At 41.7% G+C, this 22,500-nt stretch overlaps 1 protein-coding gene across 12 annotated transcripts in view; it reads left to right on the top strand.

The window, feature by feature from the left end:
- LOC110519495 (adhesion G protein-coupled receptor E2-like) overlaps positions 1–22,500 on the top strand; it is a 248,464-nt gene that overhangs the window by 178,512 nt on the left and 47,452 nt on the right. For 11 of the 12 annotated variants that reach the window (XM_036939967.1, XM_036939968.1, XM_036939972.1 and 8 more), the window contains one exon: positions 115–246. The exons of the other annotated variant lie outside the window; for it this stretch is intronic. In XM_036939967.1, coding sequence (XP_036795862.1) covers positions 115–246 — 132 coding nt within the window. The remainder of the gene's footprint in view (positions 1–114; positions 247–22,500) is intronic. 12 annotated transcript variants of the gene reach the window in all.

Below are 22,500 nucleotides of genomic sequence, written 5' to 3'. Positions count from 1 at the left end.
CGCTCTCCCTCTCTCTCTTTCCCCTCGCTCTCTCCCTCTCTTTTCTCCCCCCCTCTCTCTCTCTCTCCCTTCCCCCTCTCTCTTTCCTCCCCTCTCTCTCTCTTTCTCTCTTAGACATAGATGAGTGTAATGTAACTGCTGGTATCTGTGAAGGGGGAGGGACCTGTCAGAACCAGGAAGGAAGCTACATTTGCCTCTGTCTCCCTGGATACAGTAATCATGGCAACAAACAGGCTAGGTGCTCAGGTGAGGAAAGAATATGGTACCATGATGCACTGCTTCCAACGATATGGTACAGTGAGGTACGATAACATTGTCTGTCTTAATTACGTCTATATCTAACATAACATACATCTATCTATATCTATCTATATCATAATCTCCCTCTCCCCCCTCTCTCTCTCTCTCTCTCTCTCTCTCCTCTCCCCACCTCTCTCTCTCTCTCTCTCTCTCTCTCTCTCTCTCTCTCTCTCTCTCTCTCTCTCTCTCTCTCTCTCTCTCTCTCCCTCCCTCTCTCTCTCTCTCTCAGACATAGATGAGTGTAATGCAACTGCTGGTATCTGTGGAGGGGGAGGGACCTGTCAGAACCAGCAAGGAAGCTACAGTTGCCTCTGTGTACCTGGATACAGTAATCATGGCAACAAACAGGCTAGGTGCTCAGGTGAGGAAAGAATCTGGTACCATGATGCACTGCTTCCAACGATATGGTACAGTGAGGTACGATAACTTTGTCTGTCTTAATTACGTCTATATCTAACATAACATACATCTACATCTATATCTAGCATAACATAACATTACCTAAATCTATATCTAACATAACATAACATACATCTCCCTCTCTCCACCCTCTCTCTCTCTCTCCCCTCCCTCCCTCTCTCACTCTCTCTCCCCTCCCCCTCTCTCTCCCCTCCCCCTCTCTCTCTCTCTCTCTCAGACATAGATGAGTGTAATGTAACTGCTGGTGTTTGTGGAGAGGGAGGGACCTGTCAGAACCAGGAAGGAAGATACAGTTGCCTCTGTCTCCCTGGATACAGTAATTATGGCAACAAACAGGCTAGGTGCTCAGGTGAGGAAAGAATCTGGTACCATGATGCACTGCTTCCAACGATATGGTGCAGTGAGGTACGATTACTTTGTCTGTCTTAATTACGTCTTTATCTAACATAACATTACATACATATGTATCTAACATAAAATAACATATATATTTCTAACATAACATAACATAACATACATCTGTATCAAGCATAACATAACATAGCATACATATATATCTAACATAGCATTACATTACATACATCTATATCTAAGAGATCTATATCTAGGAGAGGTTAGGGAATCACTGGAGGAGATATTAGAGAATCACTGGAGGAGAGGTTAGGGAATCACTGGAGGAGATATTAGAGAATCACTGGAGGAGAGGTTAGGGAATCACTGGAGGAGATATTAGAGAATCACTGGAGGAGAGGTTAGGGAATCACTGGGGGAGAGATTAGGGAATCACTGGTGGAGAGGTTAGGGAATCACTGGAGGAGAGGTTGTGGTGTCACTGGATGAGGGGTTAGGGAATCACTGGAGGAGAAGTTAGGGAATCACTGGAGGAGGGGTGAGTTATTTACTTTCAATATATTCCCTTCTCTCTTCAGACATCGATGAGTGCCAGGAGACACCTCAGGTTTGTGGCAGCAACGCCAGTTGCCTCAACACCATTGGGAGCTACCACTGCCAGTGTCAACCTGGGTTCAGATTCTCTCATCACACTGTGAAGGTGAGTCCACAAGAGGGCATCCTTGTGTGTGTGTTTTGTCTTGATTGATTGATTAATTGATTGACTGCTTTAGTTGGAAACATCACTACATACTGTACATATGTATTTATGGGAAGACTTTATAGTCCATATAGACTAAGGCATTTGTGACTTTAAAGACTATTGAGACTATGGATTGTAAGGGACTAAAGATGCCTTAGTGACAATAGATACTACAGAGACTATAGGGACAATAGCTACTAAGGCATCCACAGACACTAAAGCAGTGGTTCTTAACCTTGTTGGAGGTACTGAACCCCACCAGTTTCAAATGCGCATTCACTGAACCAATCAAAACATAGGTATATATTTTACTGGTGCACAAAATGAACCGTGCATCAACATCACTGTAATCAAAGAACAAAATCATCAAAACATGATTTTCACACAAAAACAAAATAATGAATATTTACTGCAAATCAGTGTGACTTCTGCTGTTGCCTTTCAGAGACCAGTTCAGAAATGTGCGGCTTCACCTTGGCAAGTGCCACTCTCATGTCATTTTTGCAACAAAGTCTGTTCCTTTTCTTCGTTTTTATGTCCAGCATCCTCGAAAAGGATTGCTCGCAAAGATATGTTGTAACAAACGATATGAAAATCTCCAGAGTTTTCTTAGCAATAACAGGGTACGTTACCATTTGTTGACACCAAAACGTTGAAAGCGTTGTTGTTCTGAAGAGTTGCTGTTGAACCTGGCTCTGCTGAATTTAAATGATTTCATCAAGGTATTCATCATTGACATCTGTTGTCTCAACACTAAACGTGAATGGCTGTCTCACCCATGCTGGATATGACTCTCTTGTAGGGAAGTATCCGTCGAGAGACTTTGCAAGCTCATCTAAGTGCGTGGCATTTGCTTGCTTCAGTTCTGCGGGTACAGAAATGTCTCTGATTCCAGATACATCTTCGATCTTACTTACAGTCGTCCAGCAGGGGAAAGTTTGCAAAGTTTTCGTTCTCTGTTCGTCGTTTCCATAACCGTAGCTTTTTTAAAAAGCCTTCAGGTTTTCCTCCGCTTCGATGATGTTGACTCCGCCGCCCTGCATCGTTTGATTGAGATGATTGAGAGCTGCGAAGATATCAGCCATGTACGCTAAAATGAGAATGAACTCAGAATTTTTGAAGCAATCTGCATGACAATGTTGGTGCTCTTGCAAAAACAGGGCTAATTCCACACGCACAGCAAAAACACGATTCAGCACCGGTCCCCGGGATAACCACCAAACGTTAGAATGGTACAGAAGTACCTCGAATTCAGAGCCCATTTCTTTACACAGCTCACTGAAGATGCGGTGCCTCAGAGCACTAGTTCGCACATAGTTCACGCATTCCACTACAATTTTTAATGCTTCTGCCAGTTTCGGAGGCAAGGTTTTTGTTGCCAACGCATGCCTGTGCAGAATACAATGCGTAACCATGATGTGTGGTGCATCGGCTTTCACTAGCGCACCCAAACCAGACTTTCTTCCCAGCATGACTGGAGCTCCATCCGAACAAACTGCAGAAACCATATCCCACAAAAGATTGCTGTCTTTGAAGAAGTCATCCACAAGTTTCTTCACATCGGCTGCCTTAGTTGTTGTTGTAAGAGGCTTACAAAATAATTAAAATCTGCCTTTATCACGTCGTCTTTCACATAGCGCACGAATACAGCAAGCTGGCTTAGATTGGAAACGTCTGTGTTCTCGTCGAGTTGAAGGCTGAATTTTGCTGGGCTTGAAATCAGATCTACAACTACTTGAGCCAAGATGTCTTTGCTCATGTCCTCTATTCTGTCGCTGATGGTGTCATTTGAAAGAGGAATTTGGGATAACGTAACTTCGGCCTCTTTTCCCAGAACGATATTCGCCATCTTCAACACAGCTGGTTTTATGAGTGTTTCACCAATGGTGTGTGGTTTGCCCTGCTTTGCGATCAGGTAAGCAACTTCGTACGATGCTGTGAGGATCGATTTGTTGATGGGTACAAAGCCGAGAACAGGCAGAGTAGCCTTTTCATCGAATCTGGCTCTCTTCACCTTGAATTCAGCGAGCGTTGTGTTCTTGTATTTTCCATCTCCATGCAGCTTAAGGAAGTGTTCTCTTAGTTTTGCCGGTGCTAGACTAGAATTGCTCAACTTGGCATTGCAAATCATGCAGTTAGGACGCTGACTCCCATCACGTTCCGTTATACATGTGAATCCATATTGTACATATTCGTCCGACCACTTTCTTTTTTTACTCGACATAGTAAGTATGAAGGGATTAAAATAAATAAAGATATCACAAGACTTACCATCACGAAAGTCACAAGTCGACTACTGAGCACACCAAATTCCCTGCAGCACATATAGGCCAAGCGATGTAGCGTGATCACCCGAGCAGCCAATGATGGCCTAAGCGGGGCGTGATCATCACGAATCATATGAGTCGGATGTGTGTCTTGACCTCCGCTGAACCCCTGAGACTGACTCACCGAACCCCAGGGGTTCGATCGAACTCAGGTTAAGAACCACTGCACTAAAGCATTTATGTCTATATAGACTATTGAGACTATCGATACTGAGGGACTAAAGATACTAAAGAGACTATAGAGACTGTAGAGGAACCGCAGAAGAAGGTAACGACAAGAGAATGGATGAAGATGCATAAGGAGTAACCATGGTGATTACTGGGTGTGTTGGGGAATAGTACTAAGTGAATGTGGATGTGAGAGTTGAAATGACAGGTTAAGATGATTTACATTTGGATATTAAGATATTAAAATGTGGATAATAACAGATTGATATTTGGAAAATAATTGGTAAGCTGGAATTTGGGATAATAAGAGATATTATTTGTACTGAGTGAATGAGAGCTTTCAGGGGACTATCCCCGGTGTGAAAGACGTGTGTCTGAATGAATACCCCAACCAGTTCTGTCCACTGGTTTGAAAGAGGTGTGTGTATGAATGAATACCCCAACCAGTTCTGTCCACTGGTTTGAAAGAGGTGTGTGTCTGAATGAATACCCCAACCAGTTCTGTCCACTGGTTTGAAAGAGGTGTGTGTCTGAATGAATACCCCAACCAGTTATGTCCACTGGTTTGAAAGAGGTGTGTGTCTGAATGAATACCCCAACCAGTTCTGTCCACTGGTTTGAAAGACGTGTGTGTCTGAATGAATACCCCAACCAGTTCTGTCCACTGGTTTGAAAGAGGTGTGTGTATGAATGAATACCCCAACCAGTTATGTCCACTGGTTTGAAAGAGGTGTGTGTCTGAATGAATACCCCAACCAGTTCTGTCCCCTGGTTTGAAAGAGGTGTGTGTATGAATGAATACCCCAACAAGTTCTGTCCACTGGTTTGAAAGACGTGTGTGTCTGAATGAATACCCCAACCAGTTCTGTCCCCTGGTTTGAAAGAGGTGTGTGTATGAATGAATACCCCAACCAGTTCTGTCCACTGGTTTGAAAGAGGTGTGTGTATGAATGAATACCCCAACCAGTTCTGTCCACTGGTTTGAAAGAGGTGTGTGTATGAATGAAAACCCCAACCAGTTCTGTCCACTGGTTTGAAAGAGGTGTGTGTCTGAATGAATACCCCAACCAGTTCTGTCCCCTGGTTTGAAAGAGGTGTGTGTATGAATGAATACCCCAACCAGTTCTGTCCACTGGTTTGAAAGAGGTGTGTGTATGAATGAAAACCCCAACCAGTTCTGTCCACTGGTTTGAAAGAGGTGTGTGTATGAATGAATACCCCAACCAGTTCTGTCCACTGGTTTGAAAGAGGTGTGTGTATGAATGAATACCCCAACCAGTTCTGTCCACTGGTTTGAAAGAGGTGTGTGTATGAATGAAAACCCCAACCAGTTCTGTCCACTGGTTTGAAAGAGGTGTGTGTCTGAATGAATACCCCAACCAGTTCTGTCCCCTGGTTTGAAAGAGGTGTGTGTATGAATGAATACCCCAACCAGTTCCAGCCACTGGTTTGAAAGAGGTGTGTGTATGAATGAATACCCCAACCAGTTCCGGCCACTGGTTTGAAAGAGGTGTGTGTCTGAATGAATGCCCCAACCAAATCTGTGAGCTGAGTTTTTAACATTATATAGGGATTCTGCGTGATGTGAAGATATGAAAGGAGAGAGTACTATTACCAAATATACTGTATGAATATTATACTGAGGTACTAGAGATGTGATGATGTAACAATGTATGTAGAGTATAATGTGTTACTAGAGATGTGATGATGTAACAATGTATGTAGAGTATAATGTGTTACTATAGATGTGATGATGTAACAATGTATGAATATTATACTGAGTTACTAGAGATGTGATGATGTAACAATGTATATAGAGTATAATGTGTTACTAGAGATGTGATGATGTAACAATGTATGTAGAGTATAATGTGTTACTAGAGATGTGATGATGTAACAATGTATATAGAGTATAATGGGTTACTAGAGATTTGATAAAGTAACAATGTATGAATATTATACTGAGTTACTAGAGATGTGATGATGTAACAATGTATGTAGAGTATAATGTGTTACTAGAGATGTGATGATGTAACAATGTATGAATATTATACTGAGTTACTAGAGATTTGTTAATGTAATATGTTGTTAGTGACTTTCAGAGAGCACTTTAATAATGTGGTGTCTTAGTATTTTGAAGTGTTTTTGAATACAAGGTCACATAAGGAAAAGAGGAATTGAGACTCATCATATTAGAGGCTGCCATCTGTTGTTTGGGTTAAAGATAAGCTTCCTGTGGACAAATAGATAAGCTGCCAGTGAAAATGAACAGAACTCACTGAACTCAAACAGGCTGTAAGGGACATTTGGGACAGAAAGAGTAGACAGTACAAGTCAAAAGTTTGGACACGCCTACTCATTCAAGGGTTTTCTTTATTTGAACTATGTTCTACTATCAAATAACACATATGGAATCATGTAGTAACCAAAAAAGTGTAAAACACATTTTAAATAATCTAATTAGCCACGCTTGCGTTGATGACAGCTTTGCACACTCTTGGCATTCTCTCAAACAGCTTCATGAGATAGTCACCTGGAATGCATTTCAATGAACAGGTTTGTTTTGTTAAAAGTTAATTTGAGGAGGCAGGGGTGGTATACAGAATATAGCCCTATTTGGTAAAATACCAAGTCCACATTATGGCAAGAACATCTCAAATAAGCAAAGAGAAACATCAGTCCATCATTACTTTAAGCCGTGAAGGTCAGTCAATGTGGAACATTTCAAGAACTTTGAAAGTTTCATCAAGTGCAGTCACAACAAACATCAAGCACTATGATGAAACTGGCTCTCATGAGGACAGCCACAGGAAAGGAAAACCCAGAGTTACCTCTGCTGCAGCGGATCAGTTCATTAGAGTTAACTGTCTCTCATGAGGACCGCCACAGGAAAGGAAGACCCAGAGTTACCTCTGCTGCCGAGGATCAGTTCATTACAGTTAACTGTCTCTCATGAGGACAGCCACAGGAAAGGAAAACCCAGAGTTACCTCTGCTGCAGAGGATCAGTTCATTAGAGTTACCTGTCTCTCATGAGGACAGCCACAGGAAAGGAAAACCCAGAGTTACCTCTGCTGCAGAGGATCAGTTCATTACAGTTAACTGTCTCTCATGAGGACCGCCACAGGACAGGAAGACCCAGAGTTACCTCTGCTGCAGAGGATCAGTTCATTACAGTTAACTGTCTCTCATGAGGACCGCCACAGGAAAGGAAGACCCAGAGTTACCTCTGCTGCAGAGTATCAGTATTATAGTTACCAGCCTCATCGATTGCAGCCCAAATAAATGCTTCACAGAGTTCAAGTCACAGACACGTCTCAACATCAACTGTTCAGAGGAGACTACATGAATCAGGCCTTCATGGTCAAATTACTGCAAAGAAACCACTACTAAATGACTCCAATAATAAGAAGAGATTTGCGTGCACCAAGAAAAACAAGCAATAGTCATTAAACCGATGAAAATGTGTCCTTTGGTCTGACGAGTCCAAATTTGACTTTTTTTGGTTCCAACCACCGTGTCGTTGTGAGACACAGAGTAGGTGAACGGATGATCTCCGCATGTGTGATTCCCACCGTGAAGCATGGAGGAGGAGGTGTAATGGTGTGGGGGTGCTTTGCTGGTGACACGGTCTTTGATTTATTTAGAATTCAAGGCACACTTAACCAGCATGGCTACCACAGCATTCTGCAGTGATACGCCATCCAATCTGGTTTGCACTTAGTGGGACTATCATTTGTTGTTCAACAGGACAATGACCCAACACACCTCCAGGCTGTGTAAGGGCTATTTGACCAAGAAGGAAAGTGACAGAGTGTTGCATCCGATGACCTGGCCTCCACAATCACCCGACCTCAAACCCAATTTACATTGTTTGGGATGAGTTGGACCGCATAGTAAAGGAAAAGCAGCCAACATGTGCTCAGCATATGTGGGAACTCCTTCAAGACTTTTGGAAAAGCATTCGAGGTGAAGCTGGTTTAGAGAATGCCAAGAGTGTGCAAAGCTGTCATCAAGGCAAAGGGTGGATACTTTGAAGAATCTTAAAACATAAAATATATTTAGATTTGTTTAAAACTTTTTTAGTTACTACATGATTCCATATGTGCTATTTCATAGTTTTGATGTCTTCACTATTATTTTACAATGTAGAAAATAGTAAAAATAAAGAAAAACCCTTGAATGAGTAGGTGTGTCCAATCTGTGGACTGGTTCTGCATGTCAATGCAACAGGTTCATCATGATTAGATTACAAGAAAGGAGCTCTGGGATTGTTTGCTTTAGAAGGTGCCTATTCAGCTTAATGGGACACTGTATCATCTGAAGTGTCTGAAGTATGATTCTGTTTAATGGGACACTGTATCATCTGAAGTGTCTGAAGTATGATTCTGTTTAATGGGACACTGTATCATCTGAAGTATGATTCTGTTTAATGGGACACTGTATCATCTGAAGTGTCTGAAGTATGATTCTGCTTAATGGGACACTGTATCATCTGAAGTGTCTGACGTATGATTCTGTTTAATGGGACACTGTATCATCTGAAGTGTCTGAAGTATGATTCTGCTTAATGGGACACTGTATCATCTGAAGTGTCTGAAGTATGATTCTTTTTAATGGGACACTGTATCATCTGAAGTGTCTGAAGTATGATTCTGTTTAATGGGACACTATCATCTGAAGTGTCTAAAGTATGATTCTGTTTAATGGGACACTATCATCTGAAGTGTCTGACGTATGATTCTGTTTAATGGGACACTGTATCATCTGAAGTGTCTAAAGTATGATTCTGTTTAATGGGACACTGTATCATCTGAAGTGTCTGAAGTATGATTCTGTTTAATTGGACACTGTATCATCTGAAGTGTCTGAAGTATGATTCTGTTTAATGGGACACTATCATCTGAAGTGTCTGACGTATGATTCTGTTTAATGGGACACTGTATCATCTGAAGTGTCTGAAGTATGATTCTGTTTAATGGGACACTGTATCATCTGAAGTGTCTAAAGTATGATTCTGTTTAATGGGACACTGTATCATCTGAAGTGTCTGAAGTATGATTCTGTTTAATGGGACACTGTATCATCTGAAGTGTCTGAAGTATGATTCTGTTTAATGGGACACTGTATCATCTGAAGTGTCTGAAGTATGATTCTGTTTAATGGGACACTGTATCATCTGAAGTGTCTGAAGTATGATTCTGTTTAATGGGACACTGTATCATCTGAAGTGTCTGAAGTATGATTCTGCTTAATGGGACACTGTATCATCTGAAGTATGATTCTGCTTAATGGGACACTGTATCATCTGAAGTGTCTGACGTATGATTCTGTTTAATGGGACACTGTATCATCTGAAGTGTCTGAAGTATGATTCTGTTTAATGGGACACTGTATCATCTGAAGTGTCTGAAGTATGATTCTGTTTAATGGGACACTGTATCATCTGAAGTGTCTGAAGTATGATTCTGTTTAATGGGACACTGTATCATCTGAAGTGTCTGAAGTATGATTCTGCTTAATGGGACACTGTATCATCTGAAGTGTCTGAAGTATGATTCTGTTTACACATGGTTTTATCAAGACTTCTTTCCCAAGATGCAATAAGCTCGATTAAGATGAAGACTTTTAGGACTGATTAGTATATGTTAATTTTCTTTCTTCCAGGCTTGATGGAAATTCCTATATCAAGTTTTCTGATGAGTTTACCAATGATTTGGTCACGTCTGCTCCTGCTCCCCCTCTCTGACGCTTGAGGTTGCCAGACGGCTCATCATTACTCACACCTCTCACCATCGTTACGCGCCCCAGCGCTTCATCGGACTCACCTGGACTCCATCATGTCATTGATTATCTACCCTATATCTGTCACCCCCTCCAGTTAATTTTCTGCGTCTGCATTGATGTTGTTTTGTTTCTCCTGTCCAGACGCTGTTCCTGTTTTTCATGTCTGTTAATCCATTAAATATTCATTCCCTGTACTTACTTCTCGTCTCCCAGCGTATGGCATCACAGAGCCATTACAGATTGTGTACATTTCCTTTTTAAAGACTTGCTGAGGCATTTATCAGTTAGTGACACTGTAGTAATATACAGTATAAATATACCTGGATCAGGCTGTTTTTTAATTGATTTTTATTGAACCTTTATTTAACTGGACAAGTCAGTTAATTAAAAACAAAATTTTATTTACCATGATTCCCTAGGAACAGTGGGTCAACTGCCTTGTTCAGAGGCAGAACAACATATATATTTTTCTTCCGGCTCCGGGGATTCAATCTAGGAACCATTCGGTTATTGGCCCAATGCTCTAACCACTAGGCTACTGCCGCCCCTTAGGATACCTATCTCCCTGCTGTTAACCTCTCGTGGGTAGGGGGCAGTATTTTCACCTCCGGATGAAAAGCGTGCCGAAAGTAAATTGCCTGTTATTCAGGCCCAGAATTTAGGATATGTATATAATTAGTGGATTTGGATAGAAAACACTCTCAAGTTTCCAAAACTGTTAAAATAATATGCCTATGAGTATAACAGAACTGATATGGCAGGCGAAAACCTGAGAAAAATACATCTAGGAAGTGGAATTGTTTTCATGTCGCTGTTTTTCAACTCAATACCAATAGAGAATCCAATGGGTTAGGAATCCGATTGCAGTTCCAATGGCTTCCACTAGATGCTTTTATTTTGAAAAACGATGTGTGAAAAGCAATTTTGGTCAGAGGACAGAGGAAGTTTGCAGACCTGATTTGACGCACTCTTTGTTATTTTTCCTTTCTATTGAAAACGGTATTGTCCGGTTAAAATTTTTATTGATTATAAATACAATTAACAACCTGAGGATTAATTGTAAGTGTAACTGGGAGTCTGTGAGTGCAACCATATGAAGATCATCAAAGGTAAGTGATTCATTTTATCGCTATTTCTGACTCCTCGACTTGGCTGGTAATGATTGTATGTTTTTTTTTTTTTTTACATGGGGCGCTATCCTCAGATAATCTCATGGTATGCTTTCGCCGTAAAGCCTTTTTGAAATTTGACACAGCGGCTGGATTAACAAGAAGTTAATATTTAAGGAAGATCCCTCATTATTTGTTTGTACAAATGTTGCATAAAGGGAAATTGTCCTTTTAATCCAACCACGGTGTCAGATTTATAAAATGCTTTTCGGCAAAAGCATACCTAGCCCAGAACATACCTAGCCCAGATCATAGCCCAGTTGACAAATTATCCAAACAGTGACCAGCCAAGCAGAAGCGTTACAAAACTCAGAAATATAGATAATATTAATCCCTTACCTTTGATGATCTTCATATGGTGGCAATCAGAAGACATTCATTTACTCAATAAATGTTCATTTTGTTCAATAAAGTCTCTTTATATCCAAAAACCTCAGTTTTGTTCGCACTTTTTCTTCAGTAATCCACAGGCTCAAATGCAGTCAAAACAGGCAGACAAAAAATCCAAATTGTATCCGTAAAGTACATAGAAACATGTCAAACAATGTTTATATTCAATCCTCAGGTTGTTTTTGGCCTAAATGATTTATATATTTAAACAGGACAATAACATTGTCACTATAAAAGGTAAACAAGTAATGCACTCTCTCGGGATTGCGCATGAAAAAGCTCTGCGACACGGTAGGGTCCACTCATTCAGACTGGTGTTACTCCCTAATTTATAAGAATACAAGCCTGAAACGATTTCTAACGACTGTTGACATCTAGTGGAAGGCATTGGATCTGCAAATTGAGTCCCAAATCAATGGATACTGTAATGGCATTGAATAGAAAACTACAAAATCTCCCCCAAAATACTTCCTGAATGGATTTTTCTCAGGTTTTCGCCTGCCAAATCAGTTCTGTTTTACTCACAGACACGATATTAACAGTTTTGGATACTTTAGAGTATTTTCTATCCAAATCTACCAAATCTACCAGTTATTTGCATATCATATCATATCATCCAAAATTCTGAATGCTGCCCCCTACCCTAGAGAGGTTAACCTTTCTGATCTCCCCATCCCGGATCCGGGTTCGTGAATACAGACTCAAGCTCATTACCATAACGCAACGTTAACTATTCATGAAAATCGCAAATGAAATGAAATAAATATGCTAGCTCTCAAGCTTAGCCTTTTGTTAACAACACTGTCATCTCAGATTTTCAAAATATGCTTCTCAACCATTGCAAAACAAGCATTTGTGTAACAGTATTGATGGCTAACGTAGCATTTAGCATTAGCATTCAGCTGGCAACATTTACACAAAAAAACAGAAAAGCATTCAAAAAAATAATTTACCTTTGAAGAACTTCAGATGTTTTCAATGAGGAGACTCTCAGATAGCAAATGTTCAGTTTTTCCTGAAAGATTATTTGTTTAGGACAAATCGCTCCGTTTTCTGCGTCACGTTTAGCTATGAAAAAACCCCTGTATCCAGGATTGTGTAAATCTATCAGCAAGCTCATTAGCATAACACAACGTTAACTATTTATGAAAATCGCAAATGAAATGAAATAAATATGCCATCTCTCAAGCTTAGCCTTTTGTAAACAACACTGTCATCTCAGATTTTCAAAATATGCTTCTCAACCATAGGAAAACAATAATTTGTGTAAAAGTAGCTAGCTAGAGTTAGCATTTCGCGTTAGCATTTAGCGTTAGCATTAGCGTTAGCATCCAGCACGCAACATTAACAAAAACATAAAAGCCTTCAAATAAAATCATTTACCTTTGAAGAACTTCTGATGTTTTCAATGAGGATACTCTCAGTTAGATAGCAGATGCTCAGTTTTTCCAAAAAGATTCCTTGTGTATTAGAAATAGCTCCGTTTTATACATCACATTTGGCTACCAAAAAAAATCCATAAATTCAGTCCTCAAAACGCAAACTTTTTTCCAAATTAACTCCATAATATCGACTGAAAACATGGCAAACGTTGTTTAGAATCAATCATCAAGGTGTTTTTCACATATCTCTTCATTGATACATCGTTCTTGGACACATGCTTTCTCCCCTGAATCAAATGGTAAAGTAGAAGCAGCTGGCAATTGCGCACCGAATTCGACGCAGGACACCAGGCGGACACTTGGAAAATGTAGTCTCTTATGGTCAATCTTCCAATGATATGCCTACAAATACGTCACAATGCTGCTAAGACCTTGGGCGAACGACAGAAAGTGTAGGCTCATTCGTTGCGCAATCACAGCCATATAAGGAGAGAATGGAAAACAGAGCTTCAGAAATTCTGCTAATTCCTGGGTGATGCATCATCTTGGTTTCGCCTGTAGAATGAGTTCTGGGGCACTTACAGACAAAATCTTTGCAGATTCTGAAACTTCAGAGTGTTTTCTTTCCAAAACTGTCAAGAATATGCATAGTCGAGCATCTTTTCGTGACAAAATATCGCGCTTAAAACGGGAACGTTTTTTATCCAAAAATGAAATAGCGCCCCTAGAGCTCTAACAGGTTAAGAAATGTACTGAAAACCCCAGTGTAAACCTTGTACACAAAATGTTTGAAACGTCTTTTAAGATACAGAAGAACGGGGAAAGAATGGGGAAATAAACACTCACTTAATAGGGTTGAATGACCTCCGACCTCTATTCTGACTTTCTGGTGAGGCCTAATCACCGATAATTAGGTAGAAGATTATAAATTAAATCAGATTGGTCACATACACGTTTTATCAATAGTCCTATGTGTGATTCAGACCATGAGGAGGAGAGAGAGAGAGAGAGAGAGTGCTGCCCCTGAATGAGGGAAACCTGTCTCCAGTCCATATTACTATATCTTGAATTACCAAATGGGATACAATTATTTCCTTATGGAGTTATCAAGGTATGTTTTTTGATTGTATTTGTTTTTCTGATTTGTTTATTGTTTACTTAACCGGCAGTGTTGTTGTTGTTTTGGACGAATAAAACCCGATGTGAGTCATGTGTCAAAAGGGAAGAAGTGTATTGTGGTTGTTGTTCTTGGTTGTTGTTTGAATTGTGGTTTTTGTTTTGTTTGTTGTATGATGTTTTGTTTGTTTTGTTTTTGTCTTGCTTAAAAAAAAATCTCTCCAGATTGGTTCTGCTATATGGTCGGGATTTCTCCCTAAGGGTTAGCCCTCTACCAAATCTGACCCTGTAACTCTGCAGTGAGGTCGTCAATGTTACAGGGGGAGTATAAGCCAATTTGATAAAATGGTTTTAACAGTGTGTTGTTATTCTATTTGACATTTGTCTTAGACATTTCTATTAAGAATATTGGTGGTAATAATTTGTCATACAGTAAATAGTTTGTCTGGTTTCAGGCTTTTAATTTTGAAAAATGACGTTTTAAAGCCATTTGAACAATTATAACAATTTTAACAATAGTTATCGCAGCGTAATACAAGGAGGGAAAGTGAGGGAAAATGTTGCTGTCTGAAGAGGTAGCATTTAATTGTACACAGCATCTCCTCTCACTCTATCTTGGTTCGTGCAGGTGACTGTGACCTCCTCCTCAGACCAAATGACAGTACGCCCAGAACATTGTTCTGTGAACCAAAAAGAGTATCTCAGTTTCAAGGTCCCAGATTTGAGAGAAGAAACCTTGTATCAGTCAGTCAGTCACTTGCAGGAACCAACGTTGATGATGAATAATGAATCATGTAAATCATGCTTATATGAATTATTTGGACAGCCGTATATTAGAGAACTAACGGGACTGCCCCGGCAGAGCCCCTGACTGATGTGTACTATGTTGCATGAAGTTTGTTGGAACCTCTCCAGCTTGCTGATAATAAAGAATGATTCATTTAAGTTTGACTTTGAGTCCCTGGTGGTAATTTCCATGACAACGCAAATAATTGTATGTTGTCACATCAGCACAGCAACGGTTGTAATGGATACCCTGTTTGGTTTGTGCAAGTGCGATTGATAGGTGACACCGGCATGTTTGTGTGTCCGTGTGTTTGTGTTTGTGTGTCTGTGTGTGTGGCAAGGGCTCAGCATGCTTTGTGTGTGTCCACTACAGATGAGGATGAGTGTGTGTATTTGTGCATCTGTGTGTGTGGAAGCGCGCGCGTGTGTGTGTGTGTGTGTGTGTGTGTGTGTCTGTGTGTGTGTGTGTGATGCGAGGATCTCAGTTTAGCTTGTGTGTGTGTGTGTGTGTGTGTGTGTCCACTACAGATGAGGATGAATGTGTGTGGGTTCCTTCGGTGCGCAGCCCTCTGGGCATGTGCACAAACACACCTGGTCGATACACCTGTCTGTCAGGGCTTAGTAACAACCGAACAACACTGCGCCCGGCACAAATGAGACGGCTGAGGCCATGCTAGCCCTGACCCCTGAACCTGCCTGACCTCTGACCCCCGACCTCTGACGTTTTCGTCTTTTGAGCTTCTAGTCATTAAATCTATGCAGCCTACTCAATCACTTTTTATAGCTACTGTTTACAGGCCTCCTGGGCCATATACAGCGTTCCTCACTGACTTCCCTGAATTCCTATCGGACCTTGTAGTCATAGCGGATAATATTCTAATCTTTGGTGACTTTAATATTCACATGGAAAAGTCCACAGACCCACTCCAAAAGGCTTTCGGAGCCATCATCGACTCAGTGGGTTTTGTCCAACATGTCTCTGGACCCACTCACTGTCACAGTCATACGCTGGACCTAGTTTTGTCCCATGGAATAAATGTTGTGGATCTTAATGTTTTTCCTCATAATCCTGGACTATCGGACCACCATTTTATTACGTTTGCAATTGCAACAAATAATCTGCTCAGACCCCAACCAAGGATCATCAAAAGTCGTGCTATAAATTCACAGACAACACAAAGATTCCTTGATGTCCTTCCAGATTCCCTCTGTCTACCCAAGGACGCCAGAGGACAAAAATCAGTTAACCACCTAACTGAGGAACTCAACTTAACCTTGCGCAATACCCTAGATGCAGTTGCACCCCTAAAAACTAAAAACATTTCTCATAAGAAACTAGCTCCCTGGTACACAGAAAATACCCGAGCTCTGAAGCAAGCTTCCAGAAAATTGGAACGGAAATGGCGACACACCAAACTGGAAGTCTTCCGACTAGCTTGGAAAGACAGTACTGTGCAGTACCGAAGAGCCCTTACTGCTGCTCGATCATCCTATTTTTCTAACTTAATTGAGGAAAATAAGAACAATCCGAAATTCCTTTTTGATACTGTCGCAAAGCTAACTAAAAAGCAGCATTCCCCAAGAGAGGATGACTTTCACTTTAGCAGTGATAAATTCATGAACTTCTTTGAGGAAAAGATTATGATTATTAGAAAGCAAATTACGGACTCTTCCTTAAATCTGCGTATTCCTTCAAAGCTCAGTTGTCCTGAGTCTGCACAACTCTGCCAGGACCTAGGATCAAGAGAGACACTCAAGTGTTTTAGTACTATATCTCTTGACACAATGATGAAAATAATCATGGCCTCTAAACCTTCAAGCTGCATACTGGACCCTATTCCAACTAAACTACTGAAAGAGCTGCTTCCTGTGCTTGGCCCTCCTATGTTGAACATAATAAACGGCTCTCTATCCACCGGATGTGTACCAAACTCACTAAAAGTGGCAGTAATAAAGCCTCTCTTGAAAAAGCCAAACCTTGACCCAGAAAATATAGAAAACTATCGGCCTATATCGAATCTTCCATTCCTCTCAAAAATTTTAGAAAAGGCTGTTGCGCAACAACTCACTGCCTTCCTGAAGACAAACAATGTATACGAAATGCTTCAGTCTGGTTTTAGACCCCATCATAGCACTGAGACGGCACTTGTGAAGGTGGTAAATTACATTTTAATGGCATCGGACCGAGGCTCTGCATCTGTCCTCGTGCTCCTAGACCTTAGTGCTGCTTTTGATACCATCGATCACCACATTCTTTTGGAGAGATTGGAAACCCAAATTGGTCTACACGGACAAGTTCTGGCCTGGTTTAGATCTTATCTGTCGGAAAGATATCAGTTTGTCTCTGTGAATGGTCTGTCCTCTGACAAATCAACTGTAAATTTCGGTGTTCCTCAAGGTTCCGTTTTAGGACCACTATTGTTTTCACTATATATTTTACCTCTTGGGGATGTTATTCGAAAACATAATGTTAACTTTCACTGCTATGCGGATGACACACAGCTGTACATTTCAATTAAACATGGTGAAGCCCCAAAATTGCCCTTGCTAGAAGAATGTGTTTCAGACATAAGGAAGTGGATGGCTGCAAACTTTCTACTTTTAAACTCGGACAAAACAGAGATGCTTGTTCTAGGTCCCAAGAAACAAAGAGATCTTCTGTTGAATCTGACAATTAATCTTAATGGTTGTACAGTCGTCTCAAATAAAACTGTGAAGGACCTCTGCGTTACTCTGGACCCTGATCTCTCTTTTGAAGAACATATCAAGACCATTTCAAGGACAGCTTTTTTCCATCTACGTAACATTGCAAAAATCAGGAACTTTCTGTCCAAAAATGATGCAGAAAAATTAATCCATGCTTTTGTCACTTCCAGGTTAGACTACTGCAATGCTCTACTCTCCGGCTACCCGGATAAAGCACTAAATAAACTTCAGTTAGTGCTAAATACGGCTGCTAGAATCCTGACTAGAACCAAAAAATTTGATCATATTACTCCAGTGCTAGCCTCTCTACACTGGCTTCCTGTCAAAGCAAGGGCTGATTTCAAGGTTTTACTGCTAACCTACAAAGCATTACATGGGCTTGCTCCTATCTATCTCTGTGATTTGGTCCTGCCGTACATACCTACACGTACGCTACGGTCACAAGACGCAGGCCTCCTAATTGTCCCTAGAATTTTTAAGCAAACAGCTGGAGGCAGGGCTTTCTCCTATAGAGCTCCATTTTTATGGAACGGTCTGCCTACCCATGTCAGAGACGCAAACTCGGTCTCAACCTTTAAGTCTCTACTGAAGACTCATCTCTTCAGTGGGTCATATGATTGAGTGTAGTCTGGCCCAGGAGTGGGAGGGTGAACGGAAAGGCTCTGGAGCAACGAACCACCCTTGCTGTCTCTGCCTGGCCGGTTCCCCTCTTTCCACTGGGATTCTCTGCCTCTAACCCTATTACAGGGGCTGAGTCACTGGCTTTACTGGGGCTCTCTCATGCCGTCCCTGGAGGGGGTGCGTCACCTGAGTGGGTTGAGTCACTGATGTGGTCATCCTGTCTGGGTTGGCGCCCCCCCCCCCCCCCCTTAAGTTGTGCCGTGGCGGAGGTCTTTGTGGGCTATACTCAGCCTTGTCTCAGGATGGTATGTTGGTGGTTGAAGATATCCCTCTAGTGGTGTGGGGGCTGTGCTTTGGCAAAGTGGGTGGGGTTATATCCTTCCTGTTTGGCCCTGTCCGGGGGTGTCCTCGGAGTGGGCCACAGTGTCTCCTGACCCCTCCTGTCTCAGCCTCCAGTATTTATGCTGCAGTAGTTTATGTGTCGGGGGGCTAGGGTCAGTTTGTTATATCTGGAGTACTTCTCCTGTCCTATTCGGTGTCCTGTGTGAATCTAAGTGTGCGTTCTCTAATTCTCTCCTTCTCTCTTTCTCTCTCTCGGAGGACCTGAGCCCTAGGACCATGCCCCAGGACTACCTGACATGATGACTCCTTGCTGTCCCCAGTCCACCTGGCTGTGCTGCTGCTCCAGTTTCAACTGTTCTGCCTTATTATTATTCAACCATGCTGATCATTTATGAACATTTGAACATCTTGGCCATGTTCTGTTATAATCTCCACCCGGCACAGCCAGAAGAGGACTGGCCATCCCACATATGCTCTCTCTAATTCTCTCTTTCTTTCTCTCTCTCGGAGGACCTGAGCCCTAGGACCATGCCCCAGGAATACCTGACATGATGACTCTTTGCTGTCCCCAGTCCACCTGACTGTGCTGCTGCTCCAGTTTCAACTATTCTGCCTTATTATTATTCGACCATGCTGGTCATTTATGAACATTTGAACATCTTGACCATGTTTTGTTATAATCTCCACCCGGCACAGCCAGAAGAGGACTGGCCACCCCACATAGCCTGGTTCCTCTCTAGGTTTCTTCCTAGGTTTTGGCCTTTCTAGGGAGTTTTTCCTAGCTACCGTGCTTCTTCACCTGCATTGCTTGCTGTTTGGGGTTTTAGGCTGGGTTTCTGTACAGCACTTTGAGATATCAGCTGATGTACGAAGGGCTATATAAAATAAATTTGATTGATTGATTGATTGATGTACACATGAGTTTTTTGTTGTAGATAAGTGGTAGAAGAGTAGAGGCCTGGGGGCACACACTTATTATGTTGTGAAATCTGTTATCAATGTGTTGTAATGTTTTTAAAACTGCCTTCATTTTGCTGGAAGAGGAAGAGTAGCTGCTGCCTTGACAGGAACTAATGGGGATCCAGAATAAATACAACTACAGCTACGTAGCACACAGCCATTGGTTGAAGCAATGCAACGACTGCATTGTAGTCGGACTGGAACGTGACCCGTACCCTAAACCAGTTTGAACTATGACCCCAACACATCGTCTTGCATGAGGCAGAACTAAGACTCGGGTGCGTCCCAATAATCCCTCCTCTCTCGTGAAGTGTACACTTGTTCACTTTCCTTCACTGATCTCACACTAGCATGCCTCCACCAATCCAATGCTTTTAGTTTTGAAGTAGTGAATGAGTGTACACCTCAGAGGAAAGGAGGGAGCAGTGGCCTCGAGTGGAATGTTTCTTAATGTTTTTTATAATTTTTTATGTAAAAAAATCCAGTGTTTCTATTTTAAACGTTTTTTGTTATATTACACTCTAATGTGATATAAAGTGTAATATTGGAATTAAACTCAAAATTGTATACAATTCTATATCTGACATGGTACATGTGTCTTATATTTAGACAGTCAAACAGCGATGGATCTCTCAGAGAAAACGATGCAGAGGAAATATATGACATTTTAAGTGCGGCCCTCCGGACCAGGTTGAAGATCAAATGCGGCCCACTTGGGAAAATGAGTGTTACCCCCTGATCTAGACTGTTAGAGAGGTCATTACCCTTACTGATCTCAATGCTACTTCCTCAAACAGAGGTTACTGTTGTGCCACTGCAAACCGCCTCATAAGGACAGGTCTAGGTTCAGTTTGACTGTGTAAGCCTGGATAATGATGATCAGTAAGGGACTATGTAAACTGATCTGAGTGAGGTGCTTATATTACAGTAGGGACTTTCCTCTGTTGCTGTAGATACCGTTATTCCACTGGCAGCTTCCTCTTTCTAGTATATGAGGCCCAAATGACACCCTATTCCCTGTATAGTGCACTACATTTGACCAGGGCCCATAGTGCACTGTATAATAGGTTGTCAATTGGGATGCATGCTAGGATGGTTACCATGGTAACATTTTTAGCACTAGTGTGCTGTGGGTTTCTGGTGTTTTAATCTCCACCTCAACTTCCTCCCTGTCTCATGTCTTCATTTATATCTAAGTTAGTTGGTATCTGATGGTAAACTTGGTTACCCATGGCAACAACTTGGATCCACTATGAACATGATAAGGACGTGACAGTTTTCATTTGTGTGTTGTGTTGTGTTGTGTTGTGGTGTGTGGTGTGTTGTGGTGTGTTGTTGTGTTGTGTTGTTGTGTTGCGGTGTATGGTGTGTTGTGGTGTGTTGTTGTGTTTTTTGTGATGTTATGGTGTGTTGTTGTGTTGTGTTGTGGTGTGTTTTGTTGTTGTGGTGTGTGGTGTGGTGTGTTGTGTTGTTGTGGTGTGTGGTGTGTTGTGTGGTGTGTTGTGTTGTGGTGTGTAGTACTGTGCGCCTCCCATATGCTGTTCTGGACTTGGGGACTGTGAAGAGACCTCTGGTGGCATGTCTTTGGGGGTAAGTATGGCTGTCTGAGCTTTGTGCCAGTAGTTCAAACAGACAGCTTGGTGCTTTCAACATGTCCAGTCATCTCATAAATACAAGTAATGAGGAAGTCGATATCTCCTTCACTTAGAGCCAGGAAAGTTTGACACGCATATTATTAGTGTTAGCTCTCTGTGTACAACAGAAAGCCAGCCGTGCTGCCCTGTTCTCAGCCAAATGCACTTTTCCTACAGTAAGTCCCTCTTTGTGGCACCTGACCACACGACTGAACAGTAGTCAAGCTGCATCAAAATTAGGGCCTGTAAAACCTGCCTTGTTGACAGTGCTGTTAAGAAGGTAGAAACTAGGGCCTGTAAAACCTGCCTTGTTGATAGTGCTGTTAAGAAGGTAGAAACTAGGGCCTGTAAAACCTGCCTTGTTGATAGTGCTGTTAAGAAGGTAGAAACTAGGGCCTGTAGGACCTGCCTTGTTGACAGTGCTGTTAAGAAGGTAGAAACTAGGGCCTGTAAAACCTGCCTTGTTGATAGTGCTGTTAAGAAGGTAGAAACTAGGGCCTGTAGGACCTGCCTTGTTGACAGTGCTGTTAAGAAGGGTCTGTAGGACCTGCCTTGTTGACAGTGCTGTTAAGAAGGTAGAAACTAGGGCCTGTAGGACCTGCCTTGTTGACAGTGCTGTTAGGAAGGTAGAAACTAGGGCCTGTAGGACCTGCCTTGTTGACAGTGCTGTTAAGAAGGTAGAAACTAGGGCCTGTAGGACCTGCCTTGTTGACAGTGTTATTAAGAAGGTAGAAACTAGGGCCTGTAGGACCTGCCTTGTTGACAGCGTTGTTAAGAAGGTAGAAACTAGGGCCTGTAAAACCTGCCTTGTTGACAGTGTTATTAAGAAGGTAGAAACTAGGGCCTGTAAAACCTGCCTTGTTGACAGTGTTATTAAGAAGGTAGAAACTAGGGCCTGTAGGACCTGCCTTGTTGAGCAACACTTTATTATGGACATACGTCTCCCCATCTTAGCTACTGTTGACTCAATATGTTTTGACCATGACAGTTTACGATCCAGGGTTACTCAGGTTAGTCACCTTCACTTGCTTTATTTCTACATTATGCATTTGAAGATTTATTTGACGTTTAGGGTTTGGTGAATGATTTGTCCCAAATATAATGCTTTTAGTGTTTGAAATATTTAGGACTAAATGATTCCTTGCCACCCATTTTGAAAGTCACTGCAGCTCTTTGTTAAGTGTTGCAGTCATTTCAGGCTCTGTAGTAGCTGACATATACAGTGTTGTGTCATCCTCATGCATAGACACACTGGCTTCACTCAAAAGTGTGGCAACTGCTCGGCCTCCGACCACAAGGC

Source organism: Oncorhynchus mykiss, chromosome 13, assembly GCF_013265735.2.
Source record: "Oncorhynchus mykiss isolate Arlee chromosome 13, USDA_OmykA_1.1, whole genome shotgun sequence".
In the NCBI taxonomy this organism is placed as follows: domain Eukaryota; kingdom Metazoa; phylum Chordata; class Actinopteri; order Salmoniformes; family Salmonidae; genus Oncorhynchus; species Oncorhynchus mykiss.
Note: the sequence above shows the minus strand (reverse complement) of the source record. Positions and strands in the feature narration are given on the sequence as shown.